Source organism: Tinamus guttatus, unplaced genomic scaffold (genome assembly GCF_059628265.1).
Source record: "Tinamus guttatus ecotype Peru unplaced genomic scaffold, ASM5962826v1 Tinamus_guttatus_pri_ptg000044l, whole genome shotgun sequence".
Taxonomy (NCBI): Eukaryota; Metazoa; Chordata; class Aves; order Tinamiformes; family Tinamidae; genus Tinamus; species Tinamus guttatus.
The window spans coordinates 4,018,798-4,039,249 of NW_028288578.1; the positions used below are offsets into that span (position 1 = coordinate 4,018,798).

Sequence of the window (20,452 nt, forward strand, 5' to 3'; positions counted from 1 at the left end):
GGGGGCAGTGTAGGAACGCGGAGCAGCCGGCGCTTTGTTTTGGTGCATCTCGCACTAACTGCTGATGCATAGCTAACACAGCCCCAGACATTGATTTATGTTCAACTTTCCATTTCATCAGAGCGAGTGTTACCGAGCGCGGCAGCGAGCGCGTTTGGGAGGACAGGCACAGCCGCGGAGGGGGCTGCTCACCGGGCGCGCGCGCTCCTCCACCCTCTGTGCCCCATTTGTTTGGCATTAGGAAGGTCTTACACTTCTATTAATAGTTTTTGTTTTACCTTCTGTAAAATAATCCACCCTACCCTGCTAGAGCCCCTTCTCCTTTGCTGGAGCAGGAGAGACCCCTCGGAGGGATCTGCAAGCAGGCATCAATTTGGCTTTCAAAACCAAAGCAGACACGACTTTGATGACCTTTAGGAGGACGAGCTGTGGGTTTGTTTGCTCATTTTAAAGGAACAAAGAAGGAGGTTTAAATAAAAGCATCTCCTCCCGCTGGCCGTGAGCAGGACAACCTTTTGTCCGGAGCACAGCCCCATGCCAGGCGCTGCGCTCGGCTGGCACCGCGCGGGGCTCGGGGAGGGAAGGGTGCCCAGGGCCTGTCCTTTCCTATCAGCACAAGGTTTGGGGACACTCTGCAGGCTGCATTTCCCTCTGGCCCCGAGCCTAAGGGTTGCTGCTGAGCGCTGAGAGAAGGAGCAGGCTCCAGGCAGCCCGGCAGGCTGCAGACAGGGCACTGCAGGCTCCTCTCCTCTTTCTAGCAAGCCACCTCCAAGCAATTTCTCGCTTTTTTAGGGCCACCGACTCCCAAGAATGGCCCGTGTTGTTTTTTTTTTCCCCTTTACCAAACAAGGCTGTACATCTGAACCTGCAGAGCTTGCACCTCCCAGTGTGGCAATCCAGGATTTTGGCAGCAGGCACCGGAGCAACCGGAGCTGTGTTGGGCTACTCCCTCCACATCTCCCGATTCGATGCTCCCCTTCAACCCTCTGCGTTTCCTGTGACCTTTTGGGTTTTGCCCTCTTAAGTTCAGTGCTTTAATTTCCTACAGAGACAAGAAATTAACCCCGAGCTGCAAACGGCTCAGCGCAGAGCTCCCCGGCACCTCAGCCAGCGCCGCCTCCCGAGGCTGCCACGAGCTGCACGTCTGCCCCGAGGCTGGGGGTGATGAAAGGTGGGACTTGGCTTCTCCCCTCCTCCCCTCCGCCGAGCAGGGAAGGGAAAACCAGATGTTGGAGGGTTTTCAGGAAAGGAATCCCTTGAGAGGCCACGTGCAAGCCACATGCCCCTTCCCCATGCGCATGGGCACCCTTCCCTGCTCCGCACCCAGGCCCCGGCCGGGCAGGCACCCGGCTCCAAAGGGGCAGCACCTCCCCGCGGCCCAGCAGTGCCACTGGGATGGGTGCTCAATGTGGGAATGTGCTTCTGAGGAGGCTTCAGGCAGCCCACGCCAAAGCTCATGTGAAAGGGGGGCTGCTTTCGAGCCCACCTTCCTGCAACCCAAGTCATGGCAGGGGAGCGAACCCAGCTTGCAGCCCGGCTCCACAGGAGCTGGGGAGCTGGAGTGGGCTCTCTGCTCCCGAAACACAGCCCCAGCACAAAAAAAAAGGCTAAGGAAAGCCAAAAGGAGAAGAGGGCAGCCCTGGAGCCTGCCCATGGGAAGCATCCTGCATCCACAGCGTGTGTGGGGCACAGCTGGCAGCGCTCACAAACACCTTTCCTCCCCCTCATCTTCCCCTTGCCGTTAAATCCATTCGACTAGTAATTTTTACCTAACTTATAGATAATTCCTTGACTCTCTTGGGACTTGCAGGGATGCCGAAAGGACAGTACCCCTGCACCAGGATGAGATGAGGACTTTGGAACACGCTTGTTGGAAGTAGCAACTTGGCACTAGAATTGCTGGCAGCAGCTATGACCTGCGAGATAGCATCTCTTCTGCTCGCTTCATCCCCTGTCGCAGAGCACTGCTACAAGATTAGCCTGTTTTAGGGTTACCAATCAATATTGGATACTCTCGTTTTGTCATAAGCATGTTCAGGAAATGGGATCTCTCTGGAAAAAAGAAGAAAGCTCTCCTTCCCTCGTCCCTAACTCCCATGCACACACAAAGTGCGATACCGCACTGAGATATCGCCCTAATAAATCACAAGCAGTTTATCAAGTTCGCCTGTCTACTGCCCAAGAATTTCTCCCATATACAAATCACAAGCCCTGATAAAACACCAGCTTGCCAGAGCAAATGTTTCTTTCAACTATTACATGAACAAGTCCCTATTTCCCACGAAATAAGATTTTAATGCACCAGCAGTTCATGTTGCTACAAACCAGTGCACACTGTGACATGCAGAAATAAAGAAAAAAAGCATATTAAAAGTTTCAAAAACTTTTTTTCCAAGTGCTTTCCAAAATCTTCTTCATGATTATCACTCAAAACATACTTTACCTCATCTTGAATCAGTGCTTAATGTGGGAGAATGAGCGAATAAGGCAACTTTAGGGCTTTTGCTAGGTATTTGCTTACAAGGTGCCTCGATGGTGTTCAGTGGTTTGGGCTTGCATTGAATCCGCTTCTGACTGCAGCGGCAGCTTGAGCCAGCGTTTGCTAGTGCTTTCAGTGATCGCATTTGGAAAAAATCGAGTGGTTAACCAGCGGGGGAAAAAGTTTCAGGAATCAAAATCCAGAATGTTTTCAATTATGCATGTCTGTTATGACCAAAGAGCAAATACAATCTCAACCCAAACACGAAACAGGCAGCTCTGGAAAAATACCAATTGTAAACACAAAATAACCTCTTCGAGCAACAAATGAATTTGCTTTAAGGCCACAAAAAAAAAAAAAAAGCAGAAAGTAAACGTGGAAGAAGAGCAGAGCATTGGTTATTTATACACAGGTCATCTCTGTTGGCACAGTGCTACCCTAGGATCCCCTCGGAGAACCATGTGCCGATGCGGGGAGCGTAAGCAGACACGTGTGCCCCTGCTAGCGCCGGCGGCCCGGGGAAAAGCGGCATCCTACCTGGAAGAAACCTGGCGGGATGGGGCCCCCGGGCATCCCGTCGTTCGGGGGAATGTTTCCAAGCACGGGACTCGGGGCGGCAGCTGCGCTCTGCGGGGAACAAAACCAGGACAAACATGTTGGTTTTGAGGCGGAGTGAAGGGAAAACGCCGTCTCCTCGCTGCACCACGCGGACTCAATTAGCCCCTTCCCGCCGCCATCCTGCCTGAGCGCCCAGGCCAGCCGGGGATGCTTGGAGCTGCCGGGCCCGGCCCCCGCTGCCCTCGTTTTCCAGGCCCGGCCGGAGCTGAAGCTCTCCCACCCGGTGCCTCTTCCTTCCCTGCTCGCCGGCGCTCTTGGACGCTCGCTCCCGGGTTTCCGAGTGCCCGCGGTTAATGGTAGCCATTAGCACAGGGGGATGAACTCACACGCGACTCGCCTGCGGAGAAGATGGCAAAACCCGGGGATCGCTCCAGGCTCATTTATTTATTTCAACATTCAGCGCTGCTGAGGCACCCCAGCCTCCCATCGGACACACAGGTTCTGGCACAAGCTGCTCCAAAGGCTTCTCCTCGTTCCCACCTGCCTGCCGAAAGCCTCCCCTGGGGCGGGCGGGCGCTGGCCGCATCGCTCCGTGCCCCGGGAGCCGGGAAGGCGGCGGATGCAGATTGCCGGGACCTGGCGCGGGCGCCTACCTAGCAACTGTGTTAATATTTACCTGCTCTCTGCAACCCGCGCCGGGGCACAACAGTGATCCTGCCGGTGCAAAAGCGGCTCCGGAGAGGGATCCCCAAACCTGGTGGGGAATCCTGCTCTTCTGGCCCCAAAAGCGTGACAAGCTGAGGTCTCCGTCACGCTACCTGCTGTCATGTGGTGACACGGGGCATCATCCCCGCTAGGCTGTTTGGCAGGGAGAGTAGCCGTGTGGGACATCCAGGACAGAGCAATGGGACCATGGGAATTGCCCCCTGTCATCTCTGACCTGCGAGTGACAGAGGCCCCGGCCCAGGCGAGTCCTCCCGAAAGGGCTGGAGGACAAACCCTTAATGCAAGAAGCTCAACGGAGGGTGTTTCTCATGCGGGGCAGCCTGAGCTCCGGCTGGGTGCAAACGGGGTGCCAAGGGCTCCCGTGTCAGTCAGCGTGTCCCTAAGCTCCCCGCTCCTCGGGGACGAGCTCGGCTTGCTGCGGCTTTCCCGACCTGCTGCGAGGAGGAGGCACCAGAAGCAGAGTCCTCCAGATAAACAGCAAGGACCAGATCTGAGAGTTTCTACAGTTAATACTAATAACAATTAAAAAAAAAAAGTCCTGGCAGCAAAAAAAAAAAAAAAAGCCTACCCATTCCAGGCTCTTTTTATCAGACAGCAGCAAAAATAGAAAGAAGAGGGAGTGAACCTAGTTCTCCCCCTCCCTCCATCCCCCCAAGTGGGTCAGCTATAAAAGTAAAACCAAATCTTAATCCAAGGCCATGAACATATTGCAGCTTCTCTGCAAAGCAGATGAATGTTCTTAATGCAAAAATATATAAGACCAAGCCCCAAACTGCAGCAAGTCCATTTAGAATTTCCTTTATTAAACCCTCTATCACGCAAAATGCTTCCCTCCAAAGAAGGCAAGCGCTGCAATAAAGCTGCCAAGGTGATATTTTATGGTTTCAAGAGATTTCCAGCACACCATAATCCCTTGCTGGGGAATCTCCCAAAGCGAAACAGATCCCAAACCAGCTTGGAATGAAGCCACTCGCATATCTGGGTATTCCAGGGCCCGAATACAACGCAGGAGAGCTGCTCCATGGTTAGTGAAGGTGATGGAAATGAGGATTTGACCCTCTGCAAGGAAGGTAACACAGATTTTAGACCAACACTGGCACGATGAGTTCAGCACTCACAGCAGCAAAACTCCCCCGTGCTGCAGCCAAAAGGTAAATGAGCCACCTCACTCCACTTTGGGTGCAAAAAGACTTGGTCTGGTAAACGGATACAGCTTTTAAGCCCTCGCATTGAACCAGAGCACGCTGCACACCACCTTCCCTCGGCAATAGGAAGCGGAGGAAGGAGAGAGCAAGGCAGCCAAAGAAAATCTTTAAGCAAATGCACATTTTTCCACAAAACCACAGAATATTTTTCCACGATAAACACCCCTGGCTTCACCTACGCGCGTGCAGCGCAAACGCAGAGCTCCAGCTCCTTGCACATGTGGCGCTTGGCAGAATTCAATAATTAAAAACCCGTGAGTGCCCTCAGCGTACAGCAGGATGGGAGCCAAACTGGTCAGTCCTCGATGAATGATTTACGAGGCTGCAAAATGCCATTTTATATTTCGTTTCGTTCCCCTCCCCATCGCCACCGCTAAGGCGAACGCACCGAGCCCTGCGCGAGGGCCGGGAGCCGCTCGGCCAGGCTCAGGCTCCTCCATTGTGGCACTGTCTTCTATCAAGGTGTACGAGGAAGAGGACGGTTCCCAACACAAGGAGCCTTCGCCGCAGTTCAGGCCTTTGCCCCAAACCAGTGGCCTTTCCAGCACTGAGTTCCCAGAAAAACAGGGCTCCCTCCCTCTGCCGGCTGCACCCGCCGGCTTGACACCGACGTTGCCATGAACTTTTCCGAGCTCGCCGGTGGCTTGCAGGCGTTGTGGGGAAAGCGGAGAGCACCTGAGCAGAGAGGCTTCCACTTGGAGGACAAGGACGTGCCAGGAGAGCTGCTGGTGCCGAGCGCTCCAGGGAAGGCTCCCATGGAGAGCAGGCGAAATGCGGGCACATGCGGTAGCAAGGAATGGGCCGGGCTCCTGGTGCAGAAACCCCCCAAAAAGGGGGTCTCAGGATGCAGGGATAGATTCTGCCACCAGACGTGATTTGTCAAGCCCGGCTCCGATGGCTCGGCGGTGTTTCGGGATATGAAAGCAGCTCTGGGAAGGCGCCTCCTTCCCTTCTCCCTGCTGCTCCCATGGGCCGCGGGACGGACTCGCGGGGCAGAGGTGGCGCCAGGCACAGCGGGGAACCCGGCGGTGTTTGCCCAGCGCACGACCAGGAGCCTTCAGCGCCCCTGCTCCGTTATCGCTCTATAACCGCCCGCTGGGTTTATTTGCCCGGTTGTGTGAAACGCGCTTCGCCAGCCCCATAAAAATGCAGCATTCGGCAGATCTCATCTTGCTACGCGTACGCTGGCGGTCCCTTCTGGGTGGTAAGACCTCGCTGGCCATGGTAACTTATTTGTACCCATTGGTGGAGCCGAAACCTGGGGAACGTGAGAGCAGAGCTGGGACATCCCGAGGCTGGGAAGGCTCCAGCGCCCAGGTACCCAGTGCCTGCCACGGGAGTGGGACGGGAACGGGGCGGGAAGGGGATGTCATCTGCTTATTTAGCTAAATAAGGCCCCGGCCATGCAAAATTCATCCCTGCTCCAGCGGCAACAGAGCCCATGCCAGCTGACAGCACATCGAGCCATTCCCAGAAACGTTACCTTGATGAATAAGAGAAAAGGTCATAGATCCAGATCCTAAAATCATTCCACGATTCCTGGGATTGTTCAAATCACCCCGCGCTCCGGTGCTGGGTTTATTAGCGGCATTCAACTTGAGTGGGAATTAGATAATTCTCCTCCTTATAGGGGGCTAGTTTCGTGACAGCTATTGCACAGCCAGCATGCATGCGCATTTGCATTTTATTAGATGGTAAATTCGTTCTGTGCTGGAAACAAAACACAATTCTTGGGGCATATACATATATATACATATGTGTATGTGTGGGAAATATATATAGCTTTGCCACATACGTTGGATTTTTTTTTTTGCCTTTTTTTAGTGGAAGCAAGTAGCATTATGACAATCTGGATCACTGCATTTCGCTTCCAAACCTAGACACTCAGTTAACACACCAACTTGGTATGCCAGCAGATGCCGTCTAAGCCTTTAAATCGCACACTAATTGCACTAATTGAGCTAACAGTCTCTGTTTCGTCTCCCTACCCTGAGTCAACCAGCGTCTTCTGGTACTGCTGTAGAGATCCAAGCTGTTGACTGTAGTGTTATTTTGTCAGCCATTAAACGATTCATCAGAGTCATTAATTGATTTATTACTGCTGCCTGCAAGTATAGCTTTGCAAATAAAGAATGATGTAGGTCAGAACGCAATAGAAATTGGACAAAACAACACAGCTAGGAGCCGGATACTTAAATTATCTGTAGGAGTCCACTCATGCCGGCCCACTGACATTGGGTTAAGGAGAGGAAAAAAAAGGGCACGAGGAAGGATGTGCTGTTTGGCTGCGGTGCCAGAACCCTGCGAGGTGGAACAGCACATGAGCCGGGAACGCCAAATCCCCGGTCAGGCCGTCACCGCTGCCGAGAGCCGATGTCCGTGAGGAGGCAGCGCCGGGGGCTGGACCCGCCGGGAGGGAGATGGTGGGGACGGCACAGGAGGGAGCTGGTGGGGATGGCACAGGAGGACGCCCCGGCTGAGCCCGGCTGCTGCTATTGCAGCCAGCGCCCGCGGCCGGCAGCGCGGGAAGCAGCCCCGGCAGCGCGGGAAGCGGCGCCGGCAGCGCGGGAAGCGGCCCCGGCAGCGCGGGAAGTGGCCCCGGCAGCGCGGGAAGCGGCGCCGGCAGCGGCAGCTCCTGAACGCACCCTACGGAACCCACGTGGGATGAGGCTGGCCATGAACCCACAGGGCAAGTGGCTTCTGATACTGCTTTTCCAACCAAAGCATGCCAAAATTTTCCTAGCCTAACCCTTCAGAAGAACATATGCCATTTAGTGTTTTGCTTTCCTTTCTCTTTTCTCTTTTCCTTTTTAACTTTTGATGCGGTTCCTGATGAGGATGGAGGCCGTGCTGGGCCTCCTCTGCCTGTTGCACACCAAACAGAAACTCATCGCAGTGCTCCGAAGGCCACGGAGCCTTCCCGGGACAGCAGGTAACACATCATGTCCCGGGGCAGGCTCGGCTTCAGCTCCGTGCGTCAGCCTTTTGCTTTTATTTTTTCTCTTTTTAACCACAGGTAGAGTCGAAATCTCGCCTAGATGTGAACACACGATAAGGAAAGAAGGAAAGAGGTGGCTCTGGTGGCTCCCTCCCTGCCGCAGGACCACAGCGACTTCCTGCCGCCTCCTCCCGGCCCCTCCTAAGTACCGGCCCGTGCGACCCGGAGCCCTCGCTGCCTTCCCGGGAGCCCTCGCTGCCTTCCTGGGAGCCCCAGCGGGCTGAATCCCGCCCTTGGCCCACGCGCTCCCGAGGAGGAGGGCGCCCGGAGGCAGTCGACGTAGCTCCCCGTCACCCCTCGCCTTGTGATGTGCGGGCACCGCGGCTCGGAGCTGCTCAAGGGTCTATCTTGGCTCCTGACAGGCCCGGAGATAAGGCCCCCCGCGCCGAGGTGGCTGAGATAGCCCCTGCCGTGGCGGTCCAGCTCACGGCAGTGTCACGTCGCTGGGGTAATTGGGTATTTGATAGAGAAAATAGACACCTGCCAGGAAGGAGCCGTCCCCGGGCAGGCACTCAACAGCCCGCATGGCGGGAAGGCGAGCTGCGCCGGCGCCGAAGGGCCGTTTCAGCGCCCGCGCGCTGGATAACGCGCTGATCCTGCGTTTTCGTCACCTTCAGCTCTCGCCTGCACGAATTCAGGGCCGTCCTGCAGAGCCAGCTCACCCGCGAGCAGCACGGAGAGCCACGCAGACCCAGCAGCTCCCGCGCTGCCGGGAGGACACGTCTCCTTCGAGCTCCTCAGCGTCTGCTCCCGATCCCTGCACAGATCCGCAAGGCTCCCGTTGGGACAGGCTGAGATCCCAAGCACTCCACGCAGCCTATGAGTCCAACAAGTCCCAGGTCCTATCAGTAATATTAATTCTACATTAAAATTGAGCTGATTCCTCCCCTACATGTTCAGGGTGCTGCAGTTTTGGGTTGTGCACGTAGCCAACTGACTTTTTGTTGAGTGCAGAGCTTAACCCGACAGCCAGGGGCTGTTTTTCATGGAAAACACACGTATACGTATATTTTTAACACCTCAAAACACTGGTGCCAAGATGCTGACAGCCAGTAGAGGAGCACAAACCCCTGAGCTGTGGGTATCCCGCCATGGGTGGCCACCACCACCATGGGAAGTGGGTCCCATGGGAACCTCCCTTGGGACAGCGAATGCCAGCCATGGGATACGAGGCCCACCAGCTGACTGCTCCTTATCCCTTGCCAAAGGACGTCCCCGTGGCGGGAAGCATCTCAGGAGCAGGCGGCTCCGGCCTCGCTGCACAACTGGGCAGATGGACTGGGGGAATGGGACAGGGACGAGCAAGGATCTCAGCAACACGGAGAGGAGACAGGAAAAATACGAAGGAAAAAAAGGAAGAGGATGGCTGAACACTGGCTCTTTGGCTCAGGATGTTTCTTTCCCTCTTCCTCTCCGGCTGCCTCTCATATCACAAACACAGCAGTGCAAGCTGGCACGCTGAAAGGCCCAGACTCCCCTCCTCACCATCCGATTCCCTCTCCTCTTCTTGCAATGGGAAAAACGCTCCCACTCCGCGGCGCATCCCTTCCCCTTCCCACGGTGTCCCCGTGTCCCACGGACCGTGCCGGGAGCGCGACGCGGCTGACGCGTTTCCTCACGGACAGCAGCCCGGCTAGCAGGGGGAGGCTGCCGGGCCCCTCTCCTGGCTCCCCCTGAGTCTTCATGGGCCTTTTTAAAACCTTTTTAAAACCTGGGCCACCCGGGGCAAGTTGGCATCTCCGGCACGTGGGGTTGGGGATGCTCAGAACATCTTTCTGCTTCCTTCTCTTTTCTCTGCCTACAGCACGGGCTTTGAAGCACGAGAAAGAAACGAGCGCCCGGGTCAGGACTTAGGCAGCCTGCATAAACAGGTAATACTGAATTTAATTGGACTCCAGTTAAGCCTTTTCATCTCATTAAAGCTGCCTTCATCTTATACAGCGAGGTTTTAAATTTAATAATAGAACACTCCCACACCTCACAGTAATCTGATTAATGCCAGGGGCTGACAGTATGTTGACCATTTCATAGAGATCTAAACACGAGATGATTTTCTGCATTAGTCTCGTCTTTGGGTTGGTGGTAGCATCTGTGTTGCATCAATGCAAAAAAAAAAAAAAAAAAAAAAAGGGGAAAAGAAAAAAGACATAAGCCCACCATGCACACCAGCCCGGAGCTGCAAGGAGTTTTTCTGCTCAGCGCCGCAGTGCGTGGCAGCAGCTCTGCCCCACGTCCCCACACATGGGGCACGAGCGTCGCTCCTACCAGCACTCGCCGCCTGTCCTATGTCTGGAAACCACGTTATTTGAAAGCTTTCTCGGCTGTTTTTCATATCCACGTCGTGCCGACACCTTCACAAGTCCCTGCAGGGAGGAGGTGTGAGAAGCAACAGGGGAAAGAAGGAAGAGCCCCTGGCGAGTGGAGCATCAGCTCCCTGCAAAGAGTCTCCGTAGGAGACAGTGATGCTGTTTTACTGCTTCCCATCTAGCACTAATACCTTGTAAGCACAAAGAATTGTAACAGGTTGCTGCCTCCTTGGAAGAGCACTTAAAAAATAAGCTGCAAATGACAGTAAAACCAACAGCTACACAACTGGCTCACAGATTTCCATCTCCACATCAAGCAGCCTCCAAGCGGAGGCCAGCTTTGCCTGCAGAAGAAAACTCAGTTACGAAGGGATCTTCCGACCCAGGGGTTGTTTCGTGTGTGCACCAGCACATGCTGGTGACACTGAACTGCATCTTATTTACACTCAGGTTTTACTTACGTGTAGTCTGACTCGAGCCCTGGCTCTGTGCAGACTGCAGCTCTCGAATGAAGAGAACGCACAAGAGCTCAGCAAGTCACAACTGCCTGTCCTAGCAGCTCCAGCTAACCCGTGACAGACCAAGATTCAACCTCCCCTTCTCCTTGGCATTGCATGGATTCGCACGGGTTCAAGAGCAAGGCTTCAGCTCTACAAAGCAAGAAGAAATGGTGGAAGAACTTCTTCCAAGAATGGGAAGAAGCGGGAGCTGGGATGCTCTGCAGAGCAACCTCAGTCCAGAACTGGAGGCTGAGGGTCTCTCCGCTGCAAGCCACCAGGCTGGAGGTTGCAGGAAACAAACTGGTTTTCCTTTATTTTAGCATGACAGAAGGTGAAGAAGAATAGCCTGGGATAAAGCTTTGTGCATGGGTAGAAGAAGGAAAAACAGACTGAGAGTGTTGCAGTATAATCATACACTGTACCTAAATGCCATTAGTACATTTTGCTGCAAGGGATGCTTTTTGGTGAATACAAGTTTAACTTAATCATACTTGTAATATACACAAGACTTTTGTGATTGCTTGAAATGCACAAACTGACAGCCACATGACAAGGAAACCCACAGTTTGGGGAACAAAAGCAGCAGTTTATGGCTCAGCCAAGAACCAACACATGGGACGACACCCCCCCTCCTTAAAAAAAAAAAAAAAAAAGGGAAAAAAAGGGGGGGGGGTACAACCCCCAGCCATTATTGCCACATTTGAAGCCTGACTTTTTTGTTTTTCTTTTAAAGGCAAAACAGTTCAATGGTGTTTCAAGCCAATACAGAGCTTTTTTTCCCCTTGTAAAGGATAATTTGAGACAGCAGCTCCACCAGAGCAGCTCCAGTCTCAAAACAATAGGGTTTTAATCTCTTAAGTAGGCGGCCCCCTTATCCCCGGGAAGGAAACCCCTTCAGTCATTTACAAGTTTGTAAATAAGGATCTCGGTAGCATCTCCTGGACATCTGCTCCGCAATCCCGACAGTGTTACTGCTAACATTTACAAACATCCTTACGCAAACACACATCGCTCTCTGCTGATCTTGCTTTATCTAAATATATCCCAAGGAAATAACTTGGCAGTGCTGCAAAATTTCACAGCAACCAAATTAAAGGGGGGGGAAAAAAAAAAGTGTGTGTGGTGGGGGACAGGAAAATAACGAAAGGTGTAAGACAGACTAAACAAGAATAAGCTTGTTTTTGCATGCAAGTGTGTATACAGACGGGTTACGCAGGAAAACTTTGTGGAAGTTAAGCAAGGCTTAGTGGTAATTGCTGACTACTAAGTGCTGGAAAAACTTGCACTTCCTCCAGCTCCGTGAGCTGTTTAAGCTGAGCGCTGTCGGCTGGAGAAACGGTGCGTTCACGAAGGCACATGCATGCCCCGTCCCGAAAATTCGGCGCAAGGGTTAAGCTGCTTTGGTCTGCTGCGATTCCGGGTTTGGTACATGCCAGAAAGGTGGTGAAAGAAGGTATTTTCCACGTCCTTATTGACAAGCTTCACAGCACCTCCTTGTTTGAATCCCTGCTTGCAGGCTTTTCCTCCGAAACTCCGGGAATAAACATTTGTGTTCCACGCGGCAGCCGGGGGCTAGGGCAGAAAGTGGGCACAAATCCCACGTACAAACAGGCCTGCAACTTGAAGCAGCCCCGTCTTACAGACCCCCAAAACCTGCTCACCCTCCAGGCCTCTCGTCCTGTGGTGCATGGGGGAAGCTACTACGGAGCCCAGGAGATGGTGGGAGCATCCGGGTGGTCCCGAAGCGCTCCTGGCTGACCAAGGTGCATCCGGAGGGAGAGCCCTTCTCCTAAAAATCCTCCGCGTCTTGGCAATCTCCTTCCAAAGTCACTCGTCAAGGGCGGGAGGTGGCACACGGCTCCTGACCCAGGCCAGACGGACACCCGCGGAAACGCGGCTGGACCAGTGGCTCCGGAGTCATGGGCGTCTTTGCAAAATCCTGACACCTCAGCCCAAAATCAGCTTCCAATCTAAACACTGAGAAAAGTTTATGAAGTCTCCAACACTGCCAAAACAGCTCAAACAGATTTCACGCAATTAGCAGCCTGGAAAATGATGTAAATACACAGGTATTAATTACTATAAATTCTCCTCTAATAATCCCAGCAGCAGACATGTCAGGCTCTTTTCCAGCAATCAATACTATCCATTTAAGGGCCCACCTGCCAAAAAAGTTATATAAAATAATTATATAAAATTTTCATTAGATAATGCAATTGCTTAGAACTATTAATCTACCTTTCATTCATCACCACGTGACATTCGGCTCTATCGACCTCGCTGTCGCATTGGGGCAGCCCCACTTCTCCCTTTGCTCCCTGTCCGGGTGAACGCAGGTACTTTCTGCGCTCCTCAAAAGAGGAAACAATTTGTTTTTCCTTTCCTTATAACCAGATATTAGTGGTCACTTCTGGATTTGTTCCTCGTGTACCTACAAGAGCTGCAGAGAAAGCTCACAGAGCCGCTTCAGATTTTTTCGTCTTAAAACAAAAGGAGAAAAAGGAAATCCACAGAACAAAGCCGCCGGGAGAGGTAATTTGCCAGAGTTTTCTGCAAAGTTGCGGGAGTTAAAGCAGATGGGTGTTTACTCCCTGCAATGCTTCTCACTTCATGTGCCGCTACCGTCATGTTATAATTACGAGGGGTCACTCAGCCACATGCTCGCCGGCGCGCTTCCCTTCTGGACACACACATGTACTTGCATTTCATCTGCTTCCACGTTCGCCTTGAAAGGCGCAGTTGAGCGAGGAGCTCTCCAAATCAAGTCCTCTTATTTACCTACCTTTGAAAAGCCCAAATTAAGGAAAAACACCATCTCTCCAAAAACAAAACGAACCAAAACCAAAAGGGATATTCGCTGATGAGCTGCGGCGCTGCGGGGAAGCCTGCGCCTCCCGGGCGATGCTCAAGCTCCACGCTCTGGTCCCCGGTCCCTTCTTCACCTTCCTGCCATCCCCAGGCTCTGCTGCTGCCGCAGGGCTGTGCAGGTGACCAGGAGATGCTACTGGCCCTGGAGGGGGTGATGGAGCCGCCCGGGAAACATGGACCAAGGCAGTAAGGGGAAGATGCTGCAGGGAGCCCAAAGACACCTTAAGTGACAGCCACGAGCACGTGCCACCAGCCCCTCGCCAAATCCTGCCCGTCGCCCAGTGGCTCCTCTGCAGAGAGCCTCCTTTAAAACAGCCCTGTGGTCAGGGACGTGAAAGCAGGCAAATGCCTCCCTCTCCAAACACACGATTTTCAAAATCGTTTTGGGGAAAAGAATAAGATTTGGGGCAGGTTACTTCAAAGACACGTTTTTGGACTGTAAACCCTTCAAGACAGGGACCATATCTTGTTAGTTAAGTGCCATGGAGCTCAGATGCAATGTAAACATTAATACACTGCGAGCATGCAATACAGCTTTAATTCTAGATTTTTTCCTTTTTTTTTTAACTCAGGAAGCTGTTGGCTTTGGCAGATAGACTTCTGTTTTGCGGTGCCTCTACAAATCACTGCTTCTGTTTTTTCTGCCTTGTTATAGTTTGAAATTGCCAAGTAAATTTTGGACGAGGTTATAAGAAAAGCTAGATTTAAATTGGTAATCTAATTTAAAAGAGGGGGAAAAAAATTCCATGGCTTTCTAAAAACACCACGCCATTGCACTCCCCGCATTTAAGAAACATGGTTTTCCCTTGTTCAGAGGATTTGCAAACAACTCATGAGGACATTGCCAGTCATACAGGCTAGACAGCACACCCCGCAGCGCCTCGAAGGCACCCGAAACACAGGCGCGATTTCACGTTAGCAACGGGCGTGCACAAGAAGCTCTTTTCATTTATTTATTTTTTTGTTTGCAATTTCCCATTTCAACCAGCTGCCCTTATCAACAAAGCTACCGTCGCCGTTTGCAGCGATACCTTAAGCAAACGTTGAGCGATGGGATAAAACACGCCATGGCTTCGTGCTGGGAGCTGCGAGCCGGAGGCGCCAGGTGCCGGAGCCTTGGTGGAATTTCAAGGAGCCCTTTGGCCCAGGAGTCCGGCTTGGTGGCTTCGCGGGAAGCAATACAACCTCCTTGGAAAGCGGCCACACTCACTGCTCTGCAGTAGTGGGACTCTGCACCAGAGAGGCAGGAGCGATGCTCGCAACCCCTACGCCAGCACGTGCTTCCTCCCTCTCCAGCATGCCCACGTGGGGCACCGAGGGCTCAGGATTGGGACTGGGAGGAAAACAGCAGCACAGGGCCGCGCTCCGTGAGCAGCTCCACGCGCACAGCATCCCCGTGCTGGTGTTATCTCCCGCCACGGGCAGCACGGGGAAATTAATGTAAAGACGGCGGCCATCCCCCTGCTCTCGCCGCACGCTCCCAAGCATTTGAATGCCAAAATATCACATTTGCTTAAGCCTATTTTCCTGCTGGCAGCTGCCTGTTATTATCCCGCCGCACCAAAGGCGACAGCGAGCGAGCTCGGCCTGAGCAGGTGAACGCCATCTGCCCGGCCCCGATGAGATGCCCGTTTCGCTTTAGACAAAAAGGCTGACGGCTCTGCGGCCACCATCTTTGGGCAACAATGCGCGACCCTTTTCAAGGGCTCTGTAACCTCGCTGGGATATTCAAATGGCCTTTGTGTACCTACAGACGCGGCGGCACTTCTCCTCCCGCGCCGCCGCCGCAACCTCTCGCGCGCCGGGCTGGAGAGCGGCCGCTCCGAAAGGGCCATAATTGACTTGCCTACTGATCTGTGAAGAGCAAATTTTTCACAAAAGGGCCCTTAAAAAAAAAAAAAGAAAAGAAAAAGAGGGAAAGAAAAAAATCCAATCCCTCCCCTCTTCCAACAAAGCGGCAGGTTAACAAAAAATTACCATTTCCAGCACGCGGCTTTGTAGCGCGCTCTATGCAATGTTACTGATAAGTATTAAATATGCCCATGGAGGGAAAGAAATGCCTCAAATTGAGGCAGAGAGGGCAGCTGACCTAAAACAAAACAAAACAAAACAGGTTTTGACTTGTCTAGAGGGAAAAAAGAAACAACGCGGTGGCCATTCAACACGTTCCCTGCTGTCGCCCGGCGGGGCTTGGCACTGCCTCGCGACCCGGGGCTCCCGTGGCCGAGTTGGCCCAAGGAAACGCTTTGCCCTTGGCCTGGGCTGCGCCCGTGCAAAGTCCAGCGCCTTGCGCAAGCCGCTGGCAAGGCCGGAGGGGAACGGAGCCGCTGGACTTTGCCCAGGAGCCGCGGGTGCGTGGGGATGGGAGGCACGGGAGCGGGGCGGCCGCCCGTGCCTCAGAGCGCAGTGGCGCCTCAGAGCGCAGTGGCGCTGTGCGCCAGCGTGTCAGCCGCCACCCTGAGTTAACCTGGTGTCTGCCCCCAAAACGCAGGTCACGGGGCAGGGAGGAAGGGATGCGCGGTGCTCACAGGCTCTGGGATGAGAGACGGCAAAGGGGAGTCACAAAATGGGGCGCAAGCAGGACAGGGGTTGGGTTCCCCGTGGCTTTGGGTGAGGTTTTCTGTTGGAGGCCTCCTGTGTTATAAACGCAATGCGCCGAAGGCTTCTGTGAATGCGCCTGTGCCGAGTCCTTGGCGTCTCAAAGGTTGGCTTGGAAAATCCTTTGCAAGCCCGTGGTCGTGGCCCAAGAGCTGGCCGGACAGGAAGGTGACACCAGGCAGCCGGAGGAAAGCCTTTGCTGGAGGAGGCTGGGAAGGCCCAAGAAGCCCTGAGCTTTCTGGAGAATGAGAGCTTAGAGGATTCCTGAAACCTCCTTTCCTGATTTTGAAGCCATTGGACAAAAGGGTTCAGTCATACCTGCTTAGACATCGGGTGAGATCAAACATGACACAAGTGCCTCAATATCCTCTTAGGAGGCTCTCAGTACTGCCAAGCAGGAAATAAAAATACTTTTTATTGCTACAAGACAGGGAGCAGGGAGCCTTGTAGCACATGAGATGGAGGCAGAGAGGGAAGTTGGGTCCCTCTTCTGTGCAGGGGCCAATCCATACAGCAAACGTCTAACATTGCGTACGAGGTCCAGGTGAGACCAGCACTTCCAGGCAGGGAATCTCATTTCCTTAGCCAGCTGTGAATTGCTGGGCACGCTGAGCACTACAGGAACCCAAGCGATCTCCACAATCTCCACACAGCGCCCTGAGGTTTCTCCCATCCCCAGCCTCGTAGGGGACCTCTCTCCATGTCTTGGCTGCAGCCGCTCAGTGACTGCTTGAGAGCAGCCTCAGACAGGACAATTAGAAATGTGTGTCCCGGTGAAGAACTCGCTGAATTTGGGGTGTTTTAATCCAGCTCTGCACTCCCAGGCCCGCCAGCGGTAGGAGGATGGGCACGTCGCTCCAGTGACGCCCTCGTGCAAGACGTGTGACCTCCTAAGCGCTGCATCTCACACTTACAAGGCTGTAGCTTGTCCCGTCCCCTGGGAAGAAGGGTTTTATTTGAATAACACGCGGCAGAGTTTACCGGGACAGCAAAACAGCGTTTCTTTGCTAGCAAAGCTCTCTCCGTGCCGACGTGGCTTAAACCTTAAGCAAACAGATCAGTTCTGAAAGGTGCCAAACTCGTGCAAAGACGCCACCCCTGAGCGACGCGGACAAGGCCGCGGAGATGCGGTGCCAAGTCCCTCAGCGCCCGCGGTGAGCGCGGGAGGCTCACGGGCTACCTGAGCCCACGGCGCTCCCCTCTGTGGCGCGTTGGGCGGCAGCTCCGCGGCGGCTGCCCGGTGTTGATGGTGCCTATAAATCATTCGTGTGCGTCTGCCCCGCTGCAAAGGCTTCGCATAGGGTGAAAAAAAAATAAAGAAAGAGAAAAGAAATGGGGCTCTACCGGTCTGCAGGAGCTCTACAGCTTTCCTGCAGGAAGGCCAGGCAAGCTGGCTCCCATGGGACAGGACTTGAGTCCAGCTCCTTGGTTTTACAGGAAGCTCGTGGGCAGTTTAAATCAGTCTGATCTCTCTGCAGCTAAAGACAGATGCAGCTGCCACCCATGGGAGAGCAAAAAACAGATTTTGTGCCCCACTCGTGGCTGCCTCTGAGAGCGGAGAAGAGTGAAGGCGTCAAAACCGAGGGTGAGACGACGAGCTGCTCCGGCCGGCAAATCCCGCCGGGAGAGGCTCCGCCACACGCCTCCGCGAGCGCCTTAATCCTGCCCTGCACCCTGCTCCTCGCCCGCCCCAGCCGCTCAGCAACTTTCCCCTCCTCTCCCCTCCCCGCTTGCGCCTAATCCGCCGGAGCAGCACCGGCTAAATCCCTCGGGGCCATATGGAGCTCGAACCGCGTGCATCCCAAACCGGCCTCCCGAAAACAGCTCCCATGCTGGGGAATGCCGAAATGCTCGTCCTGCCTGGCACCCTGCCCCAGCTTCAGTCGCCAACCTGCTGAAAGTCGGGACTAAAAGCACTCCTTAAACCAAGGCAAGTGTAGCTGCCCATTCCCTGTTTTCTTTTTTTTTTTTTTTTTTTAAATAGACCATTTTGTTTATCACAGTTATTTGTGGGTGCTGCCCCGAAAATACTGTTTACCAGGTCCAATAATTGCTCGAGGCATTGGAAAATTAATAGAGCAGCTAGAGCGAAGGACAGGAGGAGTAAATCTGACGTAAGCTACCATGTAATTCAGCACTATTTGCAATAGCTGGTGGTTTTCTTTGCAGCTGGGAAAAGCCAGGGGCTAATCTAGCTTGGAGGCTGCTCCGTTTTTCAGCTACTGGAAGGACGGGATTTTTCAGGAGGAGGAGGGTGGAACAAAACAGTTTAATTTCCAGAGCATTTTTGCTATTAGGATATGTTCCAAGGGACACTAAAAGGTGTGTATCTGCAGAGTGGAGGGGAGCTCATCGCACAACTCCAAGGAGTCGGCACAACCCCAGCTATGTACCCAAGAAGCACATCGCAAGGATACTGAGGACAAACAATTACATATTTTTCCTAGCTACTGTTAGCCAAGGACGTCTTGTTTTCTTTTCAGAAGGAAAAGAAAAAAAGAAAAAGATCTTGCAGTCTTCAAGACTTTGCCAGCACCAGCCAAGCTCCCACGCCAGCGAGCCATCTGCAGCACTAGACGTGGCGCTAACTCGACACGCGGCTTTTCGGCCGGGGTGCCCTTCGCGCTCCGAGCACGCAGCAGCCAAGAGGCAGCTTAAAAAAAAGGTTGACGGCAACGCTTTCCTTCTTTTTGCCTTTTTTTTTGTGCCCAATCTCTCCATGAAATAGGAAACTCTGCTTGAGAGAGAGAGAGAGGGAGGCCCAAAGTTTTATTTACGTTAACGCGTGTTTTCGAAGCCACTGCGGCCCCGCCGGGACGCGGTTTCCGCAGCCCCAGGCTGTGGGGCTCTCCTGGCTAAAATCCCCGGCGCGTTCGGGAGCTCGAGCCGGGCTGCGAAAGGCCTCGCGGCTCTGCAGAGCTACGGGAAGACTTCAGATACGAGTGGCTTGGTGTCATTTTTATTAATCACTTTTTTTGCCTGCTGCTCACAGCACGGCGAGTCTGGTTAGAGTAAAGTTCAGGCTATGTTTTCCTTAAGGTCTATGAAATGTAATTATTGTGCTCAAAGAGGAATTCGCCCCAGCAGCAGAAGAATGTTAATACAAACTCCATGTTTATGAACTGGCAGCTTTTGGAATCAGGCTCTCGAGGTACCCTATAAAACCAGCACGCAAACCCCTGCCCCTTGACCTGACGATAAACTATTACGTGAGGCAGGAAAACTAGTCTGGAGAGGGGGGAAAAAATTAGCTCAAGGCTCTCAGACAGCAGGAGAAGGGAAGGCGGGGAGCAATTGGAAAGCATTAAGTATCACTGCAAGGTCTTGTTTAGACTGACAGCATTAAAGAAAACCTGATTACAGGGCGGGTGGGCAGAGTCCAACAGATTAATAGAAAATGATTAGGCGAGGGAGGGGATAAGCACGACTATCCGAGCCATCCGAACGGCTCCGCACCGGGCAGCAAGGATGCCCCGGTCGTGCTGGACGCAGTCCCAGCTACAACATGAGTGAGCGGCACTGTGATAAGCAAGGGAGTTCTCATGGCCGTGAGCTGTGCATGGAAACTTCCTGCTGGGGGAATGCTTTTCTGTTTTGCATTTTTTTTCTGTTGCTGTTCAAATATCCATAAACAGGAGCTGCTACTCGGCTCCCCGCATCTGGAGCCGGGGCCTGGCCGAGAGGGCTCCTGCGGCTGCATGGACAGGTCTCTCCGGTGTCCCGGGCTGCGCGGTGCCTCCGGAGCGTCCGGCCGCCAGCGCCGCATCCGGGAGCCGCTCACGCCGGGTCCCACCTGGAGCGGCCCAAGGCTTTGGAGTGTGCAGGTCTGCAGCCTGGGGACGGGCGCACAGGCCGTGGCCAGCGAGCAAAGCTGGCAGCCCGCTCACAGGAGAGGCCACATCCAGAGGCCTGTGTAACGCTTGGCTCCACCAGCTTTTAGCTTCTGCAACGGTGAATCTCAGCTCTCCTGCGTTTTCCTGCGGGTGCCCAGAACCAGTCCGTAATTCCCAGCCCAGCAAACCGCTGGCACCGAGGCCCCTTTCAGCGACCCAAAGCCACGGCCACGGCGGGGCTTGGGGAATAACCGCAGCAGCCCCGGAGCCACGGCGGCGTTTCGGCACGCAACCTGCGCCATTAGCCGAGCTAGGAGCCAGGCAATTCCCACCCTGGGAAAACTTTTTCCAGATCCTGCGAGGAAGTGACATCAGAGGCCA

General features: G+C 53.7%; 1 protein-coding gene across 4 annotated transcripts in view; it reads right to left on the reverse strand.

The window, feature by feature from the left end:
• Positions 1-20,452, reverse strand: part of SSBP3 (single stranded DNA binding protein 3) — an 80,420-nt gene that overhangs the window by 18,245 nt on the left and 41,723 nt on the right. For all 4 annotated transcript variants that reach the window (XM_088537154.1, XM_088537149.1, XM_088537144.1 and 1 more), the window contains one exon: positions 3,017-3,106. In XM_088537154.1, coding sequence (XP_088393280.1) covers positions 3,017-3,106 — 90 coding nt within the window. The remainder of the gene's footprint in view (positions 1-3,016; positions 3,107-20,452) is intronic.